This window comes from Phymastichus coffea, unplaced genomic scaffold (assembly GCF_024137745.1).
Source record: "Phymastichus coffea isolate CEN01 unplaced genomic scaffold, Cenicafe_Pcof_1.1 PCOF00085, whole genome shotgun sequence".
NCBI lineage: Eukaryota > Metazoa > Arthropoda > Insecta > Hymenoptera > Eulophidae > Phymastichus > Phymastichus coffea.
Genome location: NW_026706896.1, coordinates 539,994 through 566,991, shown reverse-complemented (window position 1 = coordinate 566,991; position 26,998 = coordinate 539,994). Strand labels below are relative to the sequence as shown.

At 32.6% G+C, this 26,998-nt stretch overlaps 5 protein-coding genes across 6 annotated transcripts in view; 4 read left to right on the top strand and 1 right to left on the bottom strand.

Annotated features, from left to right (window-relative positions):
• The first annotated feature begins 1,361 nt into the window (after nt 1-1,361).
• Nucleotides 1,362-2,473, top strand: LOC131668990 (chymotrypsin-2-like). Its single transcript, XM_058943521.1, has 5 exons — nt 1,362-1,413; nt 1,544-1,685; nt 1,765-2,017; nt 2,110-2,250; nt 2,327-2,473. The coding sequence occupies exons 1-5, from the start codon at nt 1,362-1,364 to the stop codon at nt 2,471-2,473; spliced, it is 735 nt and encodes a 244-aa protein (XP_058799504.1).
• A 1,862-nt stretch (nt 2,474-4,335) lies between these two features.
• LOC131668988 (chymotrypsin-2-like) lies at nt 4,336-5,748 on the top strand. Its single transcript, XM_058943519.1, has 5 exons — nt 4,336-4,467; nt 4,549-4,693; nt 4,766-5,018; nt 5,100-5,246; nt 5,334-5,748. The coding sequence occupies exons 1-5, from the start codon at nt 4,416-4,418 to the stop codon at nt 5,478-5,480; spliced, it is 744 nt and encodes a 247-aa protein (XP_058799502.1). The 5' UTR covers nt 4,336-4,415; the 3' UTR covers nt 5,481-5,748.
• A 2,031-nt stretch (nt 5,749-7,779) lies between these two features.
• On the top strand, nt 7,780-18,211 carry LOC131668895 (chymotrypsin-2-like). The gene is made up of 7 exons (XM_058943367.1): nt 7,780-7,831; nt 8,357-8,501; nt 8,583-8,838; nt 9,269-9,464; nt 9,543-9,749; nt 9,990-10,114; nt 18,110-18,211. The coding sequence occupies exons 1-7, from the start codon at nt 7,780-7,782 to the stop codon at nt 18,209-18,211; spliced, it is 1,083 nt and encodes a 360-aa protein (XP_058799350.1).
• LOC131668989 (chymotrypsin-2-like) lies at nt 12,442-13,558 on the bottom strand. Its single transcript, XM_058943520.1, has 5 exons — nt 13,507-13,558; nt 13,226-13,373; nt 12,886-13,138; nt 12,678-12,818; nt 12,442-12,609 (listed from the first exon to the last, which is right to left on the bottom strand). The coding sequence occupies exons 1-5, from the start codon at nt 13,556-13,558 to the stop codon at nt 12,463-12,465; spliced, it is 741 nt and encodes a 246-aa protein (XP_058799503.1). The 3' UTR covers nt 12,442-12,462.
• The window catches only part of LOC131668987 (rho guanine nucleotide exchange factor 11), a 28,171-nt gene continuing 19,015 nt past the window's right edge, over nt 17,843-26,998 (top strand). Inside the window, exons 1-16 of one of the 2 annotated variants that reach the window (XM_058943517.1) lie at nt 17,843-18,865; nt 19,617-19,833; nt 19,932-19,981; nt 21,047-21,104; nt 21,773-21,981; nt 22,058-22,219; nt 22,803-23,042; nt 23,650-23,916; nt 24,046-24,183; nt 24,293-24,406; nt 24,492-24,590; nt 24,677-24,769; nt 24,848-25,041; nt 25,120-25,415; nt 25,507-25,674; nt 25,750-25,806. In XM_058943517.1, the coding sequence (XP_058799500.1) occupies nt 19,680-19,833; nt 19,932-19,981; nt 21,047-21,104; nt 21,773-21,981; nt 22,058-22,219; nt 22,803-23,042; nt 23,650-23,916; nt 24,046-24,183; nt 24,293-24,406; nt 24,492-24,590; nt 24,677-24,769; nt 24,848-25,041; nt 25,120-25,415; nt 25,507-25,674; nt 25,750-25,806 (2,299 nt within the window). In that variant the 5' untranslated portion in view covers nt 17,843-18,865; nt 19,617-19,679. The remainder of the gene's footprint in view (nt 18,866-19,616; nt 19,834-19,931; nt 19,982-21,046; nt 21,105-21,772; nt 21,982-22,057; nt 22,220-22,802; nt 23,043-23,649; nt 23,917-24,045; nt 24,184-24,292; nt 24,407-24,491; nt 24,591-24,676; nt 24,770-24,847; nt 25,042-25,119; nt 25,416-25,506; nt 25,675-25,749; nt 25,807-26,998) is intronic. The other variant, XM_058943518.1, reaches the window with a different exon arrangement.

The following is a 26,998-nucleotide window of genomic DNA, read 5'->3' as shown; positions in this document are numbered from 1 at the left end:
GTATTATGCTGTAAAATGTTAAAAAATAGTTGACAAGTTTATTTAATTATAAATAATTATTATGCGTATATACAAGCAAACAAATAATAAAAAATACAAATTACAATACAAGTAATTTAAAAATATGCCAATTCATTACGACTATACATAATTAACGAATATATTCTATATATACTTAATGAATTGCTACCATATATCGACTTTAGCTATATGTAATACCTAAATAAAACAAAATCGAATTTGTACTATAGAAGACAAATTTTTATCATTGTCCAATTAATTTTATTTCTATATCTTTTACAAGTTTTAAATTTTCACTTCGTAATTGTACAATCTAGATACCTATATATGTCTATCGAATCAGTAGAAAAGCGGTTAGGGATTTACAGATTCCGTGTAATAAATAATTAAAATGACACGATAATCATTCAATGCTTTCGAATTACAATCTGCGATGACTTACTTTAATCTAAGATTCGATCGTGATTATTTTGTGCAATCGGGCGTTGCCGAGTTGTATTAATAAAATAAATTGATGACCTTTTTTTCGCGAGGTAGCGATGGTTTATAGTTTTCGTCGCTAGTAACTGCATACTGAAAATGTCGCAGATCATATCAAAATGTTATTACTTGAATTCAAGATAAACAAGAACAATTTGTTTAAATAAAAAGCCGACTTAAAATTCATTTATTGCGGTTACTCGCAAAGTTATCATTCTATCAAGTCAAAATCTCATCGGACTTATCTTCGAAAGATATCCTTGTCAAATGATGCTACCCTATTAGGATCGCTGGCACCGTTCCAAAGATAAACGCCAACATACATAAAATAATAATGTTGAAATACAAAACTTCTGCCTTTTCGATGTTGAGAAAAATAAATAACTAGAATAAAATGTAGTGTAAATAATGTAACCGATTCGTGTGCACATACTCGTCTTCTCCAATAAAAATAAATATCAATAACATTCACTACAATTCCAGTATTAGTTTTGATTCAATCCGAACATTAACGTAATTATTTTTACTCATAATCAATCAATTCGCAATTCAATTTTAAAAGAATTCTAAAATACCTATAAGTACTTAGACCCAAACAAATAGGGTTCGGACTTATTAGCAATGCAAATCATTGCTAACAAGCAATGTAATCAATCACAAACGAAGAAACCATTTATCCGTTATTACAAATTATCAGATTGGACCTTCTTTGCGTACTTTCTGATCCCCAAAATTCACTGTTATCGGGCATTTTAAAGGCACATTGCAGTGAAAACTGATAGATTAAGTATAAATACTTACAAATGATGTTGCATTGACATCAGTCAGCTCTTGAGTGTACAATTGATACTTGATTAACAATGAAGACTATTTCTGGTGTTATTTTTATGTGCCTCGCGGTGACAGCTTATGGTATAGATATTCAATATAATCGTATTATCACATTTTGAGATATTGTGAAAAAAAAAACTTCGAACACTAAAATGATTGTAATGACTCCAAAGCATAATGTCTAGTACATATATAAGATTTATGTTTTCAGCTGCGCCGCGAATTGTTGGTGGTCATGATGCCGAGGATGGAGCTTACCCGTATCAAGTGTCACTCAGAGCACCGACACATTTTTGTGGTGGTTCGATTCTCAATGAACGATGGATTCTTACTGCTGCTCACTGTGTGATTGGGTAAACGTTACATTTATCTACATTATGTACAAAAAGTTAAAAAAAGAAATTCAATTCCACGTCTAAAAAACATTTATAGACGCAGGGGAGGCGCAGTGACCGTAATTGCTGGTACCCACAAGCTCAGTGGTGGTAACGCACAAGTTTACAAATCCGAGTACATCGTCTGGCACGAGAAATACAATGCGGCGAAATTCGTCAATGATATTGGTCTCATTCGTGTCAATCGTGACATCGAATTCAACGATAAAGTTCAACCGATTCCCATTGCCGACGAAGACTTCAGCAAAGATAACTACCCTGTTACTTTGACTGGATGGGGTAGCATGCAGGTAACTTTGCAATCTTTGTATAGTAGGGCTATTGTCTAATACTGTTTGAAAAGCACAAGATGATGTTTAATTTGCTATGATGATGATATAAGGCTGGTGGCCGAGCTCCAAATATTCTTCAAGAAATCGTGCTTCGAGTTATCAGTCAAACGAAGTGTGCCAACGCGATGACCGTCGCGATCACAGAGTCTCACATTTGCACGTTGACCAAAGTTGGAGAAGGTGCCTGTCACGTAAGTTACTAAATTTTAAAATAACGAAGCTATTTAAAGGCAAGTTAACTCTAATGATTGTATTTATTCAATCCAGGGAGACTCTGGTGGCCCACTTGTTGCTGACGGTGTTCAAATCGGTATTGTTTCCTTTGGTATGCCATGCGCACGTGGCAAACCTGATGTGTTCACTCGAATTTTTACTTTCCTTGACTGGATTCAAGAAAAGACGTCACACTTCTGATCTAGTGCGAATGACGATGATACGATTTGTTGTTCATTATTATTTATGCTGAATTTGGTTTATTAAAGAGTTATATTATATTCGATACTTTATATCATTTATTAACTGATTATCCTATCATAGTATTCGATTTCAAACGATTTTACTTATTCCTTGCAGTAATGTAAGTGATTGACTGGAAATAAACTAATGAAAAAAATTACGGATGGATGGATTTTATTAATGGAATTTTAGAAAATAACGTTATTTTTTAAAAAACATATTTTTGTTCGGGGATGGTGAAACGCTTATATTTCTGTTTCTAAGATTCATAACTCGTAATGGACTTGGAACTTCGACTGCTTCGGTAATTTCATTTACCACCTTGCCTCTTCTTGATGTTTTGCGAGGTGTACCGTGTAGTATCTATAAATAATACAAAACGTTATTTATATTTTCACATTACTTAACATTATTCATAAAATTCAAAAATTACCTCCAATGGCCCAGGAGCTGGAGAAACGCGCACCATCTATAAATATTAAAAGCAAATAATTAAGGTGATTGTTTTTAATTAATGTGAAATATTTGGCCCGCCCCCTCTCGTCCTTGTCAGGTATCACTCATTATCGTTTCGTTGACCTGTACACTCAACAATACCAATTAAATATCATTTTGAAATAAAGCCTAATTTTAATATGTTAAAGGACGCCTTTCATTTTCTTTTGAGCTTAACTTGCCAAAAACGACAACGGTATTTGATTTTTTTATATTAAATAACATAATATTTACTTACAATACATAAAACTTTCATAAGTTGATATTACTCATCATCCTACGCCCTTAGTCATGAAAATCATGGTCGATTCAAGTCCATTTCCGTAAGGTAAGAGATGCTAGACAATGGTCGAGTGCTCCGCTTATTGCGGGGCGGCGGTCTAATTACTGACCATTTGCCGCCGACTATGGTCGGCAATTTAGGAAATTCTCATTATTAAGTAATGTATTGTTCAAATTAGTAGACTGCATTTATAAATGCTTTATTCAATCGATTTAATTGGATCGATCTAACTAGAAGTATAAATTAACATTTACCATAGCATAACAATTATCATTAGCATAGTAGTGACAATTATCCAATTATTAAACATAATATGTGTAGAAAAAACGGATCCCTTGTACAATATTGTTGATTATTATTTACCCAAAATAATATATGTAAAATAAAAATTAATTATGGGTAGAACATTATTTTTATTATATAATAAAAAGCATCATGTGTAGAAACTTCAAACCACAATTTTGGCAAATTAATTAATTATGAAAAATTAATTTACGTCTATTCTTTCAAAACATTATTTGTGTAGAATAGTAGCTTGTTCGTGTAGAATAATACGTATTCAATAATTAATGTGTCCAATAAGTATAAAAAAATAAGTGTACATTTATGATACGTAGAATATTAGTTTCAGTTAGTTATCAATTAATTTATATGTAGAAAATAAACGTGTTCAATAACTTTTCACTTTATAATAAACATTATTTTATTTATGTATTGAAATGAAATATTACCCGTTCTTGAAGCACTATAACAATAACAATAACAATATTAAAATGTATGGACAGTAAGTAATAATGTAAATATTCATGGTCGAAATAAGAAGACTAATGAATTTTTACAATAAATTATCTGAGGCGCATTAGAAGATGATAATAATAAGAATGAAACTATGATAAATAACAAGTTCTTATCAATGTTAAAAAATTCAAGTCCTTCTTTGTAATGTTTTCTTATCAGTTACATATGTGCAGTATAATGCACGTATATTGCAGTTCACGAGCCATCAAAAAAGATTCGTGCAATCAAGCTGCTTGAAACTACATAAATAAGCAGAACCACCGACGGACAACGCAGTTCAGATAAAGTTCTACTATTGACAAGTTTTATTAATTTGTTACTATAATGCATTTACTAATCGGTATTGTTCTATTATGCTGCTCAGTGGTCACGTATGGTACGTAATTCAATTGTTTTAAAAGTGTGATGTTTTATGGTACAAAAATAATTAATGCGTAATCTCACGCACACCTTTCAGCTGCGCCTAGGATTATCGGAGGTAAAGATGCTCCAGACGGCAAGTACAAGTACCAAGTATCATTGAGAAATGGCGATTTCCACTTCTGCGGTGGTTCAATTCTCAATAACAGATGGATTCTTACCGCTGCTCATTGCGTCCAAGGGTATATTTAGATATCATTGATACATAATTCATTAGTAAAATTTTTATTAATCACGATTTATTTGCAAAACAGGCAGGGGCAAGAATCAATTAGAGTAGTCGCCGGCACAAACCTCCTGAAGGGTGGTGCTGAGCAAATCTATCGATCGGAGTACATTTCTTATCATAAAAACTTTAGTATAGGCACCCTGCAAAATGATGTTGCTATGATTCGCGTCAGTAAGAATATCCAATTTAATGACAAGGTACAGCCAATATCCTTACCCAAGAATGAATTCTATGAAAATGGTCAGTCGGTCAAACTGACTGGATGGGGTAGTACCATAGTAAGTTTCTTTTCTGTTCTTTCTACTTATGATTTATTTTCTGCAAATGTTGTACATTTACTTAATTATTTTCTTTGACAGTTGGGTAGTGCAGCCCCCAACAAGCTTCAAGAGATCGATCTGAATCTTTACGACCAAGATAAATGTAAAAATGAGATGTCATACGTTACCAAAATTACCATTTCTCACATTTGCACTAAAACCAAACTTGGAGAAGGCGCTTGCCACGTAAGAATCTCAACTTTTTTAACTGATATTTTCTTTTAAATGAGGCGTTATTGACAAACATCAGCTTATTTAATAATATTTTTACAGGGCGATTCGGGCGGTCCTCTCGTTGCTGACGGTGTTCAAATTGGTATTGTCTCATTTGGACAGCCTTGTGCTGCAGGCAAACCCGATGTATTTACCAGAGTTCACACTTTTTCTGATTGGATTGCCGCTGAACAAGCCAAGTTTTAGATGAATCAAACATTTTTAATTTGCTCTATCAACAAAATACCATCAATTATGTCGCTATATAGCTATAATTTCATTATAATTACTCAAAATACCTTGTACTTCTGCATTTCGATAATAATATACTTTTTATAGATATATAACATGATGGTAGTACTTGAAGTAACAATTATAATAATAATAATTTATTTTTATACAAATTTCACGTTAGACTTTGTTTATTCCATTTGATGTACTTTTTGTGTTAATTAAACGTAACTGATTGACCTTCTGGAATCTTTTTATATTAATCTACTATCATATCCAGTTGATTGCGAGTTAAACTAAAAAAATTTTGAAGACAATTCCATCACCGCCTGTGCGCAAATCTGGTTGTGGTAATCGTTGCGTTCGTATTTCTCAAAATACCTTTGCGCGTTATAGCGATATAGTTGAAAAATAGCTTGATGATTGCCGACTTTCAATTTAGCGTTAATATCAAAATAAAAATTGAAAATTCATCTTTTATAGAGAGATATGTAACATTCCTAGAGTAGTTTACATTGAGAAAACATAAAACATAAATAAATTTGTAACCAACTCATGAGCCATAAATGCGTGATATGTCACTTACATTAACGTTCGAAATAAATTTTAAGAAACTTTCAGATAAATTATCTACGTTTAATGTAATCGAGTTTATTGGACCATTAGCTTGGAAATCGAACATTTAACATTTAAATAAGGGCAGATTGATACTGTACGACTATGTTGAATCGAATTATTTTATCATTATATAAAAATAAGTTAAATTTACGGCCTCAATTTGTGTTCTATTTGTGCTATTAAAAATATTGTTCTTTCAAACAAAAATATAAAAAGAATGCTGTCCTAAAGAACCATTCGTAGAAGAAAAAACTAACATGTACAAAGTATGAAGGCTGTAAGATAAGATAACAATATATAATATATATATCCTGTAATAATGATATATATAAATAATAATTAATAATAAATTATAATTAATTCATAGATAATAACTTCATCGAAACACGTATTTAATCGATATTACTCAAATAATCCGAGCAATTTCGTTTCGTATGTATTTCGTTTTCTTCTTAATCATAATCATAAAGAACAACTTCGATGACAGGCATATATTAATAAAACTTTTTGGAATAATATCTAATCTCTTCTATTTAATCTTGTTGCCGATAGCGGTAGCTCTTATAGACTACGGAAGATTACCTGCAAAATCCGGTAAATATTAAATTAAAATATATCGACAGGTAAAAGTAATTCATTTGGAATGGCAGTTACTAATTAATGTCAGAGAAATTATATTAAGTGAATACAGCATTCGCCGACTTGTGAAATACTTTGAAATGTTGCGTAAATTTGCAAACCTTACAAATAAAGGTGTGTCGATAATTATGCACATATTCATTACACACACAAATTGTGTACAGTAACATAGCGTAAGAATAGATACATGCTAATCGTCCCATATCATTGTGCACAATAGTTTATATGTACAATAAAACCATGCATAATTGTTCGCACGCTTAAATAAATGTATGATGTTGAGAAATAAAGTAGCTTCTAGAATTCATTATTATACACATAAATAGAATTTGAAGTATGTACTAGCATACATTAAATGATTTGATACAAAGTGACAAATGTAACAGTAATTTATAGCTGACCAAAGTAGTTTGGTAAATCTGTAGTACTGTAAATTCCAGAGGAAATCTTTTTCACAATATAATTGGTGAATGTTGTTTCCAAAACATAGTATTTATTAGATGCATTATTTGTATACTTCTAATTCAAGAATTTTTAAATTTGTTGTATCGAATAATCTAAACAGGCTAAATCGTAAATCAACGATATTAATAAAAAATTGAGGTTGGAAGATAATCACACATGGAATTCTTCACTGACTTATCTAATTTCGTGATCTTTGATTTAGTCGATGACTTATATTAATGCTTACATAACATTGAAATAGAAGTATGAAAATAGATGCATTTTTCTGGAAACGTTTAACTTGTCATCAATCATATCAAGATGATGACTTAATGCACATTAACAAATGTTAATCACATAAATAAAATTACATAAAACTAAATGCTCTTATTATAATTTTAGAAAATAATCATCAAAATCGATCGTAAAGCACGTGCTGTGAATTTTACGATCGATCTCAGTGATTCATTCAACTATCATACTCAGAATAATATAAATAAGCAATGCCATGAATGGAAAGTACAGTTCAGGTGAAGTTGTACTGCTGATAAGTTCCAAATTTACCGTAGTAACGATGAAATTATTGATTAGTGTTATTTTATTGTGCTTTGTAGTGGTCACTTATGGTATGTACATTATCCGGACATTAATTCGCGGACCACGAGTTTGAAATTTAAATTATGTTCGATAATTGAGCATCGATGGCTTCAAATGGGTTTTTTTCTGGTAAGTTACGGGAGTATAACTTGCCAAAATAAACCCTTATCTAACCTTGTTTGATGCTATCGTTGCTCAATTGTCGAAGATAATTCGGATTTTGAATTTCATGGGTTTCGAATTAATGACTGGGCAGTGGAATGTGTACTTATATAATTTTGAATACTAATAAATTATTTGTGCTATAATAAAATTACTAAGAATACTGTCATTATTTACAACATAAATTGGCTTAGTATTTTAATTTACAATATCCGTTGTAATTAAAAAGTAGTGATCAAGTTGATATAATTAAGTGTCAGTGCAATATAGAATGAATTTTTTTAGCGTCAATGTAATAAATCAATTATATTTTGTATTATTGCAATAAAAAAAAAAAGAAAATTAAGGAAATTTAAATCGAATAAATCAAATCAGCGACTATGATGTTTCAGCTGCTCCTAGGATCGTTGAAGGTCATGATGCTCCGGAAGGCAAATATACCTACCAGGTATTACTAAGATTCGGAAACCTTAACCAATTCGGTGGTTCGATTATAAACAAGATATGGATCCTTACCGCTGCACACTGCGTTCAATTGTATGTTTATTCAAAAAATTGACAAATAATATTATTCTTTCATTCCAAGTTCATGACAATAATCGATAATGTGCCAAGCAGTCATGGATACGAACCTATTAAAGTAGTAGCTGGAACCAATTTAATTGAAGGAGGAAAGAAGCAAGACTACTATTCTGAATACATTACCTATCACAAAAACTTCACCGAGACCGCTTTGCAAAATGACATTGCTTTGATCCGTGTCGACAAGGACATTGAGTTCAACGATAAGATACAACCTATTGCTTTACCTGGTCCTGTGGAAACATATAAAATTGAAGATTCCGTCAAACTGACTGGTTGGGGCGAGATGAATGTAATTTAGTTCTATTATCTTTCATAGTCATATTCCATGTCACTTTTATCGTTGATACTGAAAAAAATATTTAAAATATTTTTTTTGTAGGTGAACGGTGATGTTGCGGACGGCTAGATCATCCTAAGCACGAATGCTTAGAATCCATCTGACCGTCAGTTATTGTCCGCGTCGGGAAAGCGACTGGGGAAAATCCAAATGCTGCGATGGGGAAAGAGTTTGGGGTTACAGCGTGGCAGGGTAACCAATTCGATGATTGATGAAATTCGGGTGTAGGTGTTTGGGGTTAGAGCGTGGCCGAGTAACCAGCTCGATGATTGATGAAATTCGGGTGTAGGAGTTCGGGGTTAGAGCGTAGCAGGATAACCAGGTCGAGGGTTAACGTGCCACGAAAACGTGCGATGCCCGTTTTTTTGAAAATTATGTACAGACTGGTTGTCTCAAAACTGCAAACAGCGAGAAAAAGGTCGGCATGCCTACTCAAATTCTTGTTCGTCTGGGGCTGTGGCTGATGGCCATGGCCGTATGCTACAGCTTGGGGGAGCGAGTGCCGCGTTTTCCCAAGGCTGTCTCAGCCACGAGAAAGTTTTTGGATGCGATTCGAGGCAACCAAGGGCTGTCTCGAGGTTTCTCAGTGATCCATGAAAAAGACTGAGGATAGGAATAACTCGGAAAAATTTTAAGGCTATGCCCTCACGTGTAAGGGGTAAGAGGTCCATCTGGGAGGGGTGGTTGCAGCGGAGAAACAATCAGTCTAAGAGAAAGTCCAACAGGTGAAGCTCTCAACAAGTTTCAAGAAATCGACTTGAATATTTACAACCAAGATAAATGTAGAAAAGAGATGTCGTACATTGCTCAAATCACCAATTCTCACATTTGCACTAAAACTAAAATTGAAGAAGGTGCTTGTAACATAAGAATGATAATATTTATAATTGTTTTTCTTAGCAACTACACAAACTGGACACGAGATACAAATAGTGAAGTAGGAAATGTAACAAAAATGAAACCAAAATGTAACATAAGTTGTAAATATATATATATATATATATATATATATATATATATATATATATATATATATATATATATATATAATTGTTTTCTTCTAACAAAACGTTATTTATCAATATCAGCCTATTTGATTTTACAGGGTGACTCGGGTGGTCCTCTCGTCGCTAATGGCATTCAAATTGGTATTGTCTCATTTGGACAGCCTTGCGCAAGAGGCAAGCCCGATGTATTCACCAGAGTTTACACTTTCTTGGATTGGATAGCCTTTGAACGAGCCAAGTATTAAATTATTTCAAAATCACTTTTACAGAAAAGTTGTACAAATTGTTATAATTATATAGTGAATTGTTTTTATAAGTTCTGAATATATTTTGTACTGTTGTCACAATATGATATAAATCATTTACATCTCTATTAATTGAAGAGGGTTTATTTATGAATATAATATAATATAAACTAAAATTAGTCAAGGTATCACTTTGCATATAATTATCTTATTAGGCTGTGTGGTGAAGAGCAGTAAAATATTAAGGCAGTTAGAAAAATTAAATACCGTTATTGTTGTGGTAACGTTATTAGTGATAGCAAAAGTTAGATAAGTATAACAAATATTAGATAGAATGAAAGATATTTCAGGAGCCTGTTTCTCTTACGAGCCAAGTCAAGTCTGAACTTGTATGCGTTATACCAATGTAACAATTGATGTTATCAGAACATGCTCACGCAATATCTTTCCCTTTTTATTAATAGACAGAAAGATACTGAATATAACAAATATTACTAATAAATAATAAATGGAATTTTTTATGAAATTAATTTGATTCAAAATAATTTTCATGCATCCAATCGTTGTGGTTTCTTTCTTTTACGAGATGACTTGTGTAAAGCAATAGGAAAATCCTTATTGGCACTCTCTTCAATATTCATATTTTGCTCGACATTTACATTAGTATTTACGTTCTCTGCCTTAATATTTTCAGTATTCAAATTCATAATAATATTTATTCTTTCATCAACAATATTTTCGTCATACAAATTCTAATCAGCATGCTCAGTATTAACAATTACCTTTGCAGGTAAAATTAAATTTTGATTTGTGAAAGGAATTGCTGATGAAATCGTGGGTATAATATTTTCATTTGTCATCGAAACTTCCTCATTGTTTTGATCAATAAAAATTGGATCTCTGTCAATTATAACTTGTAAATCATGTTTAAAAGGAGCTGGAATAATGTGCCAACGATTACGACGAACAATACTACCTTTTTCTGTTTTAATGACAAATGAATTAAGGTTAGAATCGAAATTTACAATTTTTCCGTACAAACGCATATCAATTATCCAAATTCTATTGCCTTTATTAACAGAAGATAATTTAGTAGTACGATGACGTTTATTGTACATAAGCTCTTGTTTTTCTTTTTTCTTGTTCTCTCTCAACTCTACCAACTTGTAGTCTGAAAAAGTACCCAAATTAGCTGGTAATATAGAAAGTCGGGATCGTATATTTTTCTTGAATAAAGTAATTCAGCTGGTGAGTAACCATTTTCTATAGTGGCGTAGTACGATATGCCAATAAACCTATTTCTAACTAGTTACATGCTCAAAATCGAATTCTTTAACAAATTTTTTGAAATTTGTGGAAAATCGTGAGCCGCTATCGCTTCGTACAATTTTAGGAATACAAAATCTTACGAAAATTATTTTACAATGTCTAATTATTTCTTATTCAGTCAAAGTTTTTAAAGGACAAGTTTTAAAAAATCTTGAATAATAATCTGTTATTATCAAATACCAGTGCTTTGAATAAATCAAGACCTAATTTTTGCCTTGAACGATCAGGAAAATTTTCTTTTATGAATGGTTTACGAAAATTTTGCCTTTCTTGTTTTCCAGGTCGTCCCTCCCGGTCATGCCGCTTCCATGTCATCACTATATCGTCGGCGGAGCTACAAAATAACCCACTTTCGCTTAGCTATCAGTGATTCGAAATCAGATTTAGTTGTATCTTTAGACCACCGCGGACTACGACTTCTATATGGATACCAACAGTTTTTAAATAGAAAGATGTTATGCAAACGGTTAATTCATGGGACCTGGGGCACTTATTATGAAAGAAATTGTAGCTTATTTGGAATACTTTGAGATGAAAAATTAGATGACGATAATATCCACGTTAGCACTAATTTTACTCAGCAGAAAACGTTGAAATATCACTATTAGTCCCCGGCTAGTTCCCATAAAAAACTAAAAGATTTTTTTCAGTTTTTAAATAAATTTCATTAAAATCTGCACGTTCAATGTAGTACTAAATCGTAAGTACTTTCAATTTTAAGAAAATACTGTATATAATACACTATATTAATAAGCAAAAGTTAAATTACTATAAGTAACCATAATTTTGACGGTTTAAATAATGTTTAATTTTTTTAAAAAAAGGTAAGTACGTAAAGTTTTGAAGATTACTGAATAATATAGCAGAATACAACAAAAAATTAATTGCTTTAACAAGTGCAAAAAATATAAAGAGAAAAAGGATTCGAAAATAACTTAAATCGTTTATTTAAACGTTGAATAACTGTACTCGGAGCAATTCGCAAATGACTGGAACTAGAATTTTGCCTGTTCAGTAGCAATCCAATCTAAGAATGTGAAAACTCTGGCAAAAACGTCTGGTTTTCCAACGGCACACGGTTCAACAAAAGATGCGATACCAATCTGAGTACCGTCAACAACAAGAGGACTGCCGGAATCGCCCTACAAATCAATAATGACAAATTACAAAAATTTTAAATAAAAGATTTGCAAATAAGAGATTAACATACGTGGCAAATGCCTTCTCCAGCCTTAGTATAGGTGCAGATGTGGCCACGATTGATAAGTCCAGACATTTCTTTGTTACATTGATTTTGATCGAAAAGCTTTAAGATTATTTCTTGGAGATTATTAGGAACGGTGCCGCCCAACTATATCAGATCACGTCATTTTTTATAAAATTTGAATATTATCACTTGGAAATAGTATTGATCATACTTTTGTAGTGCCCCAGCCACTCATAACAACTGGATGGCCAACTTTGTTAAAGTCCTCCGTGGGCAGTTTTACCGGTTGAACTTTATCGTTGAATTGGATATCCTTGCTGACACGGACCAAGCCAAGATCGTTACTGAAAGCGGGAGTGTTCCAGCTCTTGTGAGAAACGATGTATTCCGACTCGTAAACTTGCTCCTTGCCGCCGTGAATCAGGTTAGTGCCCGCAACAACCTTTAGAGACTTGTGAGCACGGCTAAGTCACAGAATGTTCATTTAATTGATATACGCGGAAGATCAGGCGACAATGGATGAGGTATATGTAGTTTCAATTTAAACATACCCTTCGACACAATGAGCAGCGGTAAGAATCCACCTATTGTTGATGATTGAACCACCACAGAAATGGTCATTTGGAATCCTCCTTAAGGATACTATATAAGGATACTTACCATCAGGAGCATTTTTACCTCCAATAATTCTAGGAGCAGCTGGAAATCAAGAAACAAGATCGTAAATTAAAAATTTTGAATTACACATTTTTCTGCACAAATGAATATTATTTTTAAATAATTTTTACACTAAAGATAATTATGTTGAGTTTGAATGCGAACATTCTCTTACCATTAATTTTTACTAATAAACCTAAGAGAATAAGAGCAATTGGATACTTCATTATTGCTGGCAAATTGTAATATCAAATTAATTTGGTTTTACGCAAGTGCATCGTTACATTGCAATAGTCTTTATCTTATCATTACATTTTTCATGTGTTGATCGATCGTTTCAAATTTGATATTAAATCTCGACTTTATTATTTGATACATCTGATTATTTCTTATACTTTCTATAATATTTACTATCTACAGGTTTTAATCGTTTCAACCTTCAAAATCCGTAAATTGATAACAGTATATTGTTGACGTTGACATAATTACTACTCTGTAATAACAAAAGGACATATGAGTAAGAGTTTTATCTGCTTTCAAGGAGATTTAATTATTTTTCTATTATCGATTAATTCTTTAGTCAACTAAGTGGTAATCTATTCCAACCCGTGTACAATATTATTCATTACTATTTGCGCAAGATAATACTCTACACAAATCATATTTTGAACGATTAGACGTAAATTAATTTTACACAGAATTAATTTACTTACTAGAACTGTGGTTTAATGTTCTTTTTGTTACATAATAAAAATAATGTTCTACATTTAATTGATTTTCACTTTACATGTATTATCTTGTATGAATATTAATAAATAGTATTGTACACGGGATCCATTTTTTCTACACATATTATATTTAACGATTGGATAATTTTTAATAGTATGTGTTAAAAAATCTATCCCGCGTACAATATTATTTACTAATATTTATGCAACATAGTATATGTAAAATAAAAATCGATTACGTGAAGAACATTATTTTTATTATATATCAAAAAGCATTATGTGTAGAAACTTTAAACCACGATTCTCGCAAATAAATTATAATTATGTATAGAATTAATTTACGTACAATCTTTCAGAACATTTTTGTAGAATAGTAGTTCGTACATTTACAATAATGACTATTTAATAATAAATTTGTCCAATAAATAAAAAAAAGTTTAAGCGTACAATTATGATATGTAGAATATTTCATTAGTTTCCAATTAATTTATGTGTAAAAATAAACATGTCCAATAATTTTACACTTTTTAATAAATATTATTTTATTTATGTATTCAAATAAAATATTACTGTGTTCGATAAAAAAAGTTAAAAGATTCATATTGAATAAAATCGCATAGAATCGGTATGTGTACAAAACGGACCCAGCCGTTCTTGAAGTCAATATAACAATAACAATGACAATATCAAAAAATGTGGAGAGTACCTGTATGCTAGAAGTTATTTTTTCATGTTCATTGAATATTCTAGAAGTATTTGCATCGGGATTTTAAATAGATTTATATGTGCTTGCAATATTAGACTCGACATTCAAATCAACTACATATGGCTTCAAAATTCTTAATCTTTTCCGCTATTAACGTTCTAGTTAAAAAGCAAAACAATAGAGAATTTATGTAAATTAACCTGTTTTTTTTAATGAAATTACTTTATAAATAACTTAAATCTTGAATCGCGTAACATAGAATTTCTGATTTTGATTTGTGCTTTCTACTGTTTCATAATCCGTAAATAGAATTTTACTTCAAATTATGATTTAATAGATAGAACATTATATTAGTAGATTAAATTATCATATTGAAATTCAACCTATCCCCATATAACGTACAAGCACGATTCGCGATTTATTTTCTTCAGAATTTCAACGGTAATAAATATTGAAAAATTTCAGGGGTCTGAAAAAGCAGAAAATTAAAACCTCCCGAAAATGACGAGAATTTGGCTCGTAAACTGACATGTTCATCGAGAATAACTTTATGATGCAGACACAAATCGACTAATATTTCGATGGCGTTAGTTATGTTTACAAATACCTAAGCTTATGGTATGACATCTATGATCTATTTATTTCGACAATCACTTACCGCTACAGCCATCTATTGCAAAACGGCGGAAGCAAAGTGGTACACCTAATAAATCTGCTGTTCATTGTAGTGTAAAAGCGTAGGTCTTTTTAATGGATAATAATTCAGAATTTCTTTTGAAAGGTATATTGAAGCCTGCTCGACGGCAACCCAATCTATGATAGTGTAAATTTAATTATTACAACTTTAATGATACGTGGAATTCTGAACTCGATTAAACTGTTCCATATGCGGTGGAATATAACTAATCAATATATTTATTCGTGAGGTTATAAACTGCAGTATTCATATCATGTAAAATTCGACATTAACTGTGGTTGATGATAAGTGTGACTTGATCTATTTCATAACGGAACATGTGTCTATTTAATGTAAAAAAGTTTTTAATCATTAATAAAATGAAAAGAAGAATTGAACAATAAATAATATTCTACTTAATTTTATATTGTACGTAATAACTTGCATTCGAAATCCGAAAGAAAACCTATGAATAAATACTGGTACGTTAAAATTAATTGAACCTACGCTTAGAAAAATTGATTTACATAAATTATTATTTTTAAAACAGTCATTTGGGATTTGTTATATATTTTTAGTGATTGATAAAGTGTATCATTAGTGTTTATTAAATAATCAAGAAAAACTGAAACTCAAAAATCTTCTCCCTTCTCTATCTTAAAAAAATTTATAAGTCGTCGATATTTAACGTGTTGTGACTTGTGATTGGTTGATGCAAAAAAAGAGCGCGAAAATGTTGATTTTTAGTATACTTTCAAATAATTATATTACATATCTAAGAATATGAAATTTATATTTCAGCTGTAAATTTTATTTATGAATAAATAATATGGATAATTATCTGCAAGAATAGAAATATACCGTAAATAAATTATTTAAAAATATAAGTGATGTTTTGTTCTTATCAGTATATACAAATCAATAATTTTATAATTATCTATGAAACTGAAACTAATATTGCTTTAAAATTTTGTGGGAGGAGAGAGAAAGAGAAAGTGAATAGAATAAAATTAAACAAAATATATTTTTATCTTTCGTAAATTTTAAATTTAAAGGCAACAAAAAAATACACGATGTTAAAGTTTGATGATTGGAATTAATAAGAGATGTACACGTAAATTATACAATCATTCTTTGTATCGAACGTTTTCATTTCATCAAGTTCTCATTACTACGACATTCAAATATTTACTTGTATTCTCGTACATTTGTTATTAACTTAGAATCTCTTTAGGAATATTGCACTAACTGATAGTATATGTTTAATGATTCACGGAAAAATCATCTATATATTTATTCTAAATCAAATAAAATTTTACAATTCTTTTATAATTAAATAAACCTTTAAAATTTTTTTATGAAATACGTGTAATTCTCGTCATAGAATTTATGAAGGTATCGTTATCATTTTCGTCGAAAAAAAATACACATACACATATATATAATATAATTTTTGAAATTGATTTTTTTAACTCAAACATAATAACATTAAAGTTTCTAAAACTTATAACTCTCTAAATGCCTCGTAAAGGTATTTGACTGCAAGTTTGCTTTTTGACTTACTTAAAAATGTTCACGCTTATATGCTATTTACATTAATTAATTATTAGTTATAAAGAAAACTTCGAGATTGCGAGAAAGCTTTTATCGAGGTTACAATGCTAACAATTTAGTCACTTGATCATTTTATTGATTCGTGATGGAAAAAACAAAGTATATAACGTCACAAACAATCAATAAATTAGCATTTGATTCAAATAGCACGTGGCATAGTAAATCGTTTCAAAAATTACGGTTATCGATCGCGTCTCCATTGGTCGGAACAAACAACATAGACATTCCAAGAATAGCTTCGATTGGCTTTGAGAAACGCCATGCGAGAGCGCAATTTACAAATTACTTCTGTATCTTTTGTTATGGAATAATTGTTTCGATCGGTAACTAGTTCACCTAGTTTTCATGAATCATACTATCAGTCCGAAGTTTTTATATATTTTATAAAGTATTTGTACCATGTCACCGACAATTCATAGATTATTAATGACAAAAATGTCTCAGGTGTACCTATGTATAATATGTGGCTATGCAGTTGATTAATAATTAATGTAATTGATATAATTATATTTTCTTCTCTAATAACTTCTCAACTATACATGTTTCATTTCGCAATTAAATCTGGTTCATCTATTTTGTGCTTTATAATATGCTTCGATCGTTATCCAAAATATGTTAAAATTAATTAAACTTACGTACTTATTAAATTGAAATGAAGATTTCAATTTTTCTCAATCAATGATTTAAATCAGTTTATAATAGCAACAAAATAAACAAATAAATGTCACGACGCAAATCGCGCTTTCCGTGGTACTTAACTAAAAATCAATAAAGCATCAACGAAGTTATTACATGCATGTCTATCTAGTAATTAACAGCGGATCTCGTCGTAGTTGAGTTGTCACTTTCTATTACGATACACAATGCATCGCTATCAGCCAGAGCCAGACCTCTCTCGTGCGCTAGTATATCATCCGTCCGAAACATAGCTCTCCCATCGTCTGGCAGCAGCGCCACAAGGAAGAAGAGTATATACTATACAGTATATACACACTCGCACGTATATACATATATGCACGAATAGAAAGAGAGAGAGAGAGAGAGAGAGAGAAAGAGAGAGTGCGCTCGCGATACACACGCGGGTCATATGTATACACACGCACACATGCAAATACAGGTAGCGCATACGCAGCTGTGTAGTCAGACAGTACAGTGAATTTCTCTCGCGGAACGACGCGCGGCGGGGAGAGAGGGAAAGATCAACACCGTCGACGCCCGTGTACGAGTGTGAATATTATACGTTCGACGAGGACGACGTGGCTGCTGGCAGCTGGGGGCAGTAATGCGTGACGACCTGACAACGACCGCGACGACGTTGACCACGCAACACAGTGCATTGAATGTCCCGCGAGCGAGAACGTAAAGAAAAAGCCGAGAGAGATGAGACGACGCTGACGACGACGCTAGCATCGTGAAAGCAGCGAGTGTGTGTGCTGCAAGCGAAAGGAGAGAAAGAGAGAGAGAGCGAGAGAAGCGAAGGCGGCGGCTGTGCGTACGCGCGGCAATAATAATTGGCCCCGTCACGAGCAGTGAGCCATGTTCTACGTGCTGCCGTTGTTGCTGACTATTCTTTTGTTGTGAGCAAAAAGGAACCACTGCCAGGGTGTTCCGAGTGCGTGTTATACTCCTCGTGTGTGCGCGCATTCTGTCCAAGTGTTACGTGTGTGTAGTATCTGTGGAGAAGTTTCACCAGGTGGAATGAGGACTCGCCACGATTACTGCTACTGCGGCTGCTTTTGAGTGTGTGCGGATTCATCTTAGAGCTGGGATGGGGTCGCCTTCCAGGACGTGGAGATGATAGTTCTAACAGGTGAGAGCTGTTCATGGTGGTGATATAGATGGTAATGATGATGTGTCATATTTCTAATCAACATGATGAACCTGTTGATATAGGAACTTTGTATCATAATCAAACACTAACAGGTGTACTGGCCTGATTATTCAGCTCTTCGTGCTGCCTATCTCTTTGACAATCAATGCCTTTGTTGCATTGGGATTTTGAAGATTAACTTGTATACATTTTCTGTGCTTCTCTTCTTTGTTTTTTCCACTCTGCAAAATTTTATTGGTCTCTCTGAGTAGCTGCCTGGTATTTTGATCTTGCTTAATTTACAATGATTGAATTTTTTTGTACTCACTTCCAAGTATTTCAAGGTTTTCATACAATTTATTTCTGTTTACTCTTGTCTAGAATAGCTCAGTTTTGGGATTAAACTTTCAAAATGTTTGATAAATAAATTTTTATAACAAGAACTCTGTGTACTCAAAATTATGATTTTTCTTTATTTATATTCTCAAACCAAACTAATATATCACTCTTGCCTAAGCAATTAGGTATTTCTTTTGTTGAATAATCAAGTCTATACATCATCAAACAAATCATTGTCTGTGGAAATTTTAAATTGTAAATCTTTTATGTTGTGAAAGCTTTTATAAAATGATATTTCATCTAGATTGAATTATTACATTCCTCGAACACAATCATTATTTATAATTTGTTAATATTTTGGTGTTGCTGAGAAGTATGAAATAATTTAATAAAAACATGCTTTAATATCTAGGCTGTTCAAAAAGGTGTTAGGAGCATAATTCATTTATTTTGGCTATAATAGCCTTTGAGAGGGATGAATGGAACAACAGCTCTGCGTCACAGTGTTGGTGGCAGTGGAATCGGTGAACCGGTTCCTGTCGCCACATTGGTTGTCTACAAAGATGATGCAGGGTACGGGATGAAAGTTTCTGGTGACAAGCCTGTTTATGTTCAGTCAGTTAAAGAAGGTAAATAGGCAAATATTTTATACTATTTAATAGAAACCAAAATATTATGAGAATAAATACAAGAATTTGTATTAATTTCGATCTTCATTCATTCTTAGGTGGTGCAGCAGCTAGAGCTGGCCTTCACTCAGGTGACAAAATTATCAAGGTGAGTTTCATTTCATACATTTTAATAGATGTTACACAACAAAAGCTAAAGAATGATAAGTCATTGTTAATTTATCACATGAAGATAGAAGAACATGTAAAATTTAAAAACACGTTTTTCAGCTCATATTTATATAATAGCTAATTTTATTTTGAAATTGATGAAATAAAAAAAAGAATAGCAGAGTAATAAAAAATCATTAAATTTGTAGTATGACATCATAAACTGTAAGATTTCAGTATAAAATTCCTAGAAGTAGAGTTGTACAATTTTACAAAAGCATTTTCATTCTTTAATTTTAAAATATTGCATCTCAATATATATGTACTGCTATTAATTACCATGAAAAACATTTCTTGAGAAACTATTCTTTATTTGAAATAAGCAAAATGAGAATAAATAATTGTAATGATATGTAGTTAAGTGACTCATATTTGACAAACTTGTTCTAGAGTTACATGTAAATTTAATAACTAAACTCATATACCTATATGCTATCTGTCAAAGTATAAAGAAATCTGAGAAGGACTGAAATGTAACATTTTTCATTTTATAGTAGTAATGAACAGTTGAGTTAATGGAATAAGGATCAATTTTTATTGAACAAAAGTTATATATATATAAAGTATTAACATAAAACTTGATTAAAATTTGAAATTGTAAAAAAAAGTATCAATGTTAATGACTGTTCTATGAAATAGCTTGATTCAGGTACATCTATATTACACATTCCAATCCTGAGACATACAGTTATTAATGAAGGTTATTCCAGTTTCTTTTACAGATACTTTACAAGAAAATATTGTACTTTTTTATTATCTTTTGAGAAATCATTCTTTTTTGATCACAGCTTTATTGGTAATTAGTGTGATTTTTCAAATTGTAAATATAATTTTAATACCTTTATTAAAAAGCAAATCATGATCAAAATAAATTAAGAATATGACAATTTTTCAATCACATACTTTGTCTCATTGTTTTCAAGTTGAACATTTTTCATTTACATCAAAATACAATCAAATTTATTTTTGATAAACATTTTATATTTTTATTTCTATTTTACAGGTGAATGGAGTGAATGTCATGCAATCAACGCACACAGAAGTTGTTGAACTTATTAAATGTAAGTTATTATCTATTGACTATTTTTATGATAAATTTTTGAAATTTTACTCAATATAATTTATGCACAATTTAATGTACAATGATTTATGTAGAACGCATTGGCATTAATAGCATTTACTTGTAATGAACATTAATTGAAATTGACATTTTTGTGACATCAATTAATTTATATATTACACTGTGTGCAACTTTTAATTAAAGTACATTGTAACAACTATGAATGAGTGATAACCATTTGAACTCCCATATGAATAGAATGCATAGACTGTATATATGTAGACATATGCTGAGTGTGTTGAAGTGAGCTTGAGGCATGATGATGTAAGCACAGTGTTTATAGCGCTGACACCTTCAGTTCTGTCATAATTCGTCTCTCTTTTTGTTGGCTGGATGCATTCAACCAGTGAAAAAGTTATTTCTTTTGTTTTAATTAAGAAAAGAACTCAATTCATTTCATTGAATCTTTGAATAACTTACATTTTTTAATCTTAAAGTAGATAGTTAACTATATTTTTGCTTCATGTATTTTTAAATTCATACATAACTGTTTTAATGAAATGTTGTATATTGAGTTGAATTATAAAATGGCATTCATACTTACACAAAATATTTTTATTCAAAATTTCTCTACATTATTAATGAGGTAATATAACTTGAAAATTTTAGCCTCAACGCAAGTAGTTTTAACGGTACAACAAAAATCTGTGTCAACAATGGCTGCTGGATTATCTCCATCCCAACATCATCATCGACCAACAAGTCTATCAACAAGTTCTGTGCTAGTCTCCCCTGTGCAAGGTGCAACATCATTAAACCGAGCTTCTACAGCTCCTGCCTCATGTAATGAAAGGATCACTGGTCCTCAACCTGTTGATGTGAGATTTTTTATCCTGTCATTAAAATAGAATAGTTTTTATTGAAAGTCATTTTGATGTAATGTTATATTTGTAGCATGAAAAAAGACGACAACTGGAAACTCAACGCGTAATAACGTTGCAGATGATGTTGGATGCTGCGGCGATTTCCGGAAACAAAAATAATATTGCTTCTTTGCAAACAGAACTTGCTAACGCAGAGCGACGCCTGAAAAAGTTGCAAGAATCAACGGATCAAGTAAGATTGGTTATTAAAAGATTATTTATTGAGCTCATATTAAGTGTGCTTTGATGTTAAAATCTAATGTAAATAATTATGTGTCGAGTGTGCGTTATTACACTGAATATTTCTGTTTATCGAATGCGATTTTTTTTTCTTTAAATGTTTATTATTCTTCTAATTATTAATTAGCTTTTTATAGTTTCTTTTGCAAGCATATATACATTTAGTTGAAAAATCAATAAGCTTTCATCACTGAAGTTTCATGCTACATGCATTCATAAATGAAACTCGAAAAGTAAATACTTTGGTAATTTAAAAATATCTATTCCGAGTTATCGATATGAATTGAAAGTATTTACTTATTTTTTTAATACCATTAGCTAGATTATTCTTTGCACTGGTAATGCGATATACGTATGCATACAATTTTGTAGTCACCACAAAATCCAAAAAAATAACAATAATGAAAACAGAAGTAAAAAACGCAAAGAAAGCCATTGTATGAAAAACACAAAAAATCATTGCAACTCAACAGCGAGTCGCTAAGAGATTAGACGAGATTAGTGAATTGTCATTGGCTTTATGTTGTGTCTTACAGCTTAGTCCATTGGTGTCCTCTCCCGCGAACCAGCACACCGCGCACACCTCGGGCAGTGGCGGCGGTGGTGTTGGAACTATTAGCGACACCCCGCCGCCGCTGCCCTCTCGCAACAAATCCATGTCCACGCGGAGCTTGTCTCCGCCACCCTTGCCACCGCGACCTTCTCCCTGCAATCTCGCTCAGTGCCCCGAGCAGGAGAGACACTTAGCCGCCGCCGTCAGCGGTGTACCTAACTCTGTAAGTAGGCTAGTCTTCACCTCCTCCGCTTTGATTTCTCTTGATCGTCTTCACTTTCTTCATCTCACTGTCTTTAACTTCATTTCTCTCTTCTGGGATATGGTGTATTGACGTTCCTAAGTTGTTTAATAATATTAATCACGTCAATGCACTATGCCATCCATCCGAATCTCGGGACTGGTCAACTGGAGGTAATGTTCATCGAAGTTTGTTCATCAGAACACTCGTCGATCACGTATTTACAAATATTATTTACAAATACTTTTTATAAATGTTTTTTACATGTCTGTTGATAATGTTCTTAACTAAGAGGATAAATAGAATATAGAATTGTCGTAGATGATTAATTTAAACAAATATAAAATTCTATTTTGACTTTTTCAAAAACGCAATGTCTTGTTCATATAATGTATGCATGTGTATAATTACTGTATATTGTTCATCAATTGTGATTGGTCAATCTTGCACATAAAGATAGTGGAACCATATTAAGACGTACTTCAACGCTCTATATACTCTTAATCTTTCACTATAACACTACACTCTTCCAGAAGCGTTCTACTAAATATCAAGTTCATAATTCAATCAAATAATCATTTAATCATAGGGTGCAAATCTCGGCTCGCCGAGTTCGATGGGCAAGCATCAGCGTACCAAATCAAGTCCGGAGCAATTGATTGCGGTGTCACCGGCTGAAGCGAGTCGCCGTTTAATCGCTTCGGAATCGATGAGCGAATTGACGCCTAAGCATTTGGCGCGTCACAGTGGTATCGATCTTGACGATTTGCCTGGTTACAAGACTCCACCTGGTACTCCACCGCCACCATATCCTGCACCAAATCTTGGAGATGTATTCGGTTCGACGTTTAATGAGGTATGTTGTTTTAGATTATAAATCTCTTCTTCAGACGAGTTGCATATTACGCAAATTTGTTTGATCGATAACAAATCAATCATCTAACTTACTAATCGATTGTTTGATTTTTTATTTCGTTTGCTGCAGAGTATTATTGATAACTTCGACGTGAACTTGCCAAGAGCGCCAAACGTGTCAGACGGTAGTAATTCTGGAATTCAGAAGCACGTGATTCAACAGCCAATTATGTCAATGGAAGACGATGATATGAGCGACCAAGAAGTCGTACGTGGATAAACAATCATTTGTTTTTTTATTGCCAATAAATCTCTAAACTTTATTATTTTGCCTTTACAAAAATAGTCAATTGATTTTGTATCATTAAACGTTGTAGGGACAGTTGGAAGACCACGGACCTTTTAAATTGCTATCCAAGCTGTGGAAACACCATGCTCATCTTGCGGTCTTCATTAATTATGTTCTGTCCAACAGCGATCCCTCAAGCCTGGTAAATATATCAGTTTTAGTTATATTTTAGGATTTTTCTTTCATCTTAAAAGCGTAAATAATCAATCAATTAATCCTACTTTTAGTTATTCTACCTTATAACGGACCTTTATAAAGAGGGAAATGCTAAAGAGATGCGGAAATGGGCTTATGAGATTCACTCAAGTTTTCTTGTACCAGGAGCTGTAAGTTTTTATCAAAATTGAAGTGGACATTGTAAGAGAAAAAGGTTGCTGTATTACAGATCATTAACATATTTTAATCATTTCAGCCACTACGTTTGAATAATGTAGATGAAAATGTTGCTCGTGAAATTGATGACGTCTTGTTGAATGAATGGGACAAGGAAGAAATTCTACGAAAAGTAAATTTATCTTCGACCGCCTTATCACTTACGGAAACGTAATGGGTTTATACATTAATGAAATTTTTTTTCTTTCAGATATTCTGGAAAGCAAGAGCTCGGGCAAAGGAAGAGTTAAATGAACAATTAACAGACTTTCAACAGAAAAGAATTGCTGGGTTGGGCACGCTTTTTGGACCAAGCGATGCTGAACTCGATGGAAGTTCATATGATAAAAATAGAGAAACAAAAATTATTGAAACATACCTTTTACCAAAAATGGAAACATATCTGTAAGTGTTCCTTATGGATCTTCAAAGGCGCAATTTAACGCATCATCACTCAAATTATTGATTTTTGACTTTTAACAGAGAAGATATTGAAAAGGAAAATGTTGATCAAAGAAAATTCGCAACAGCAGCTAGTCTTGCAACAGTTCTAACAAAAGTATTCAGTCTACGCTCAGTATCCTTGGATCGCGTACCAATATTTGTCGTGAAAGATAAATCTCATATAAAAGCTCGATTGAGTTATTGGCCTGCAAAGGCAAGAAAAATGACCGTAAGAGGCCACCACTTCGTCGCACAGCCGTACTACACAGTCACATACTGCAATCACTGCCAATTTATTATCGGTGGAATTGGTCCTCAAGGCTATCAGTGTGGGCGTGAGTATCGACTGCAAATCGTTACAAATCACGCGCCTATATCTCTCAATCGAATTATCAGTGTAATTTGATTTGCTCTTTTTTTGTTTAGATTGTTCTCTAAACGTTCATCGCCAATGTGTTCGAGTTGTCGACGAGAACTGTCCTGGTCCACTGGTTAACAAAAAAGAGAAAGGTAATGACCGTATAAGCAAGCTGATGGAACGAATTCGTCCCGAAAAGAAACCACCATCTCATCATCACAATCAATTCCACCACAGTAAGTTTATTAAAATCCGTGCAATGCCGTGTTTTTATACAATACTAAACGTTAATTTTTTTTTCTTTATTCCAGTGGAGCGTATGAAAAGAGCTGAAGAAGACAGTAGCCCGATAATTGATGGTGAGAATGGTGAGTATTTAAATTTTTATTGAACTTACCTATATTTATTAATTACGAGACACATTGATCAAACGTTTTTCCGGTTACGATCAGATTGCAAAATAAGTGATGATTTAATTTGCCAAAAAAAAGAAATACAATCTCAGCGTCAGAATAAAATCATCTTTAGCTCGTACTGTGTTTTTACATCATTGATGTTCATCAACCAGTGCTTTTAAAATGTCATCCATCACAATGTACGCTTGCAGGAAGATTTTATTCTGTCGCGCGCTATCAATCTAGACACTTTCAGAAAACGTTATGATTTTTTCTCCTCGCACAATTCGTTCTATAAAGAATTATTCATCATTCAAACTTTTTCCCGAGCAATAAAAAGTAAAGGAAAGAAAAGAAACGAAAAGCGCTCTTGATTTGTGTACAGTCCGGGGTAAAGAAAAAAAAGGAATGCTCACGCGCGTTGCCTCGCCCCGTTAATTACGAAAGCACGATTCGTGGAAGTCAATTCCTGTCAGTTAGCGCGCTCGCAATGAATTCTAACGCAGTCACACACACACACACGCGCGCGCGCGCACGCAGACACATACGCGTACGCGCGGGTACATACAGTCGTTGCTCTGCGCGCATCTTAACCAAGGTCAGCTGGCTGAACATTTCTTTCTCTCTCTAGGCAATACGGTCACGTTCGCGCGATCTTCTGAACTCCATTGACCTTTTATCTTTGTCTTATAATTCTTTTTTCGTTTCACATACTTGTCTTATTTGTTCATTGTTGTTTCCAGTTACCAATCGTCAAAGAAAAGGCGAATTTTTTCATAATTATCTATGAGTGATTGCACGCATGACCGAGCGTTTTATTAAAAAACTAATTAGCATAAGTCACGCGTGGGTGTCAAATCGATCGCCGACGAGAATGGAAAAAAGGTTGTTGATGATTGATAAGCGATTTGCGAACCTACGCGACAATTTTGCAACGAGTTCTCTGCGTAGGCTTACGCGTACTCTTTTCTTATCTCTCGACGAAGCGTCAAAATTCACGCGCGGTACAAACGTTCATATGTTGTTAAAAAGCATTGGTCTCGTTGTTGGGACGTTCGAGGTTAATTATCATTCTAGAAATTTCTTAATTTTTCAAGTACCAATTTTATCCACGAAATGGGTACGTAAACGTGCACACAATACTTTTGGAAGAAAAAATCATTGG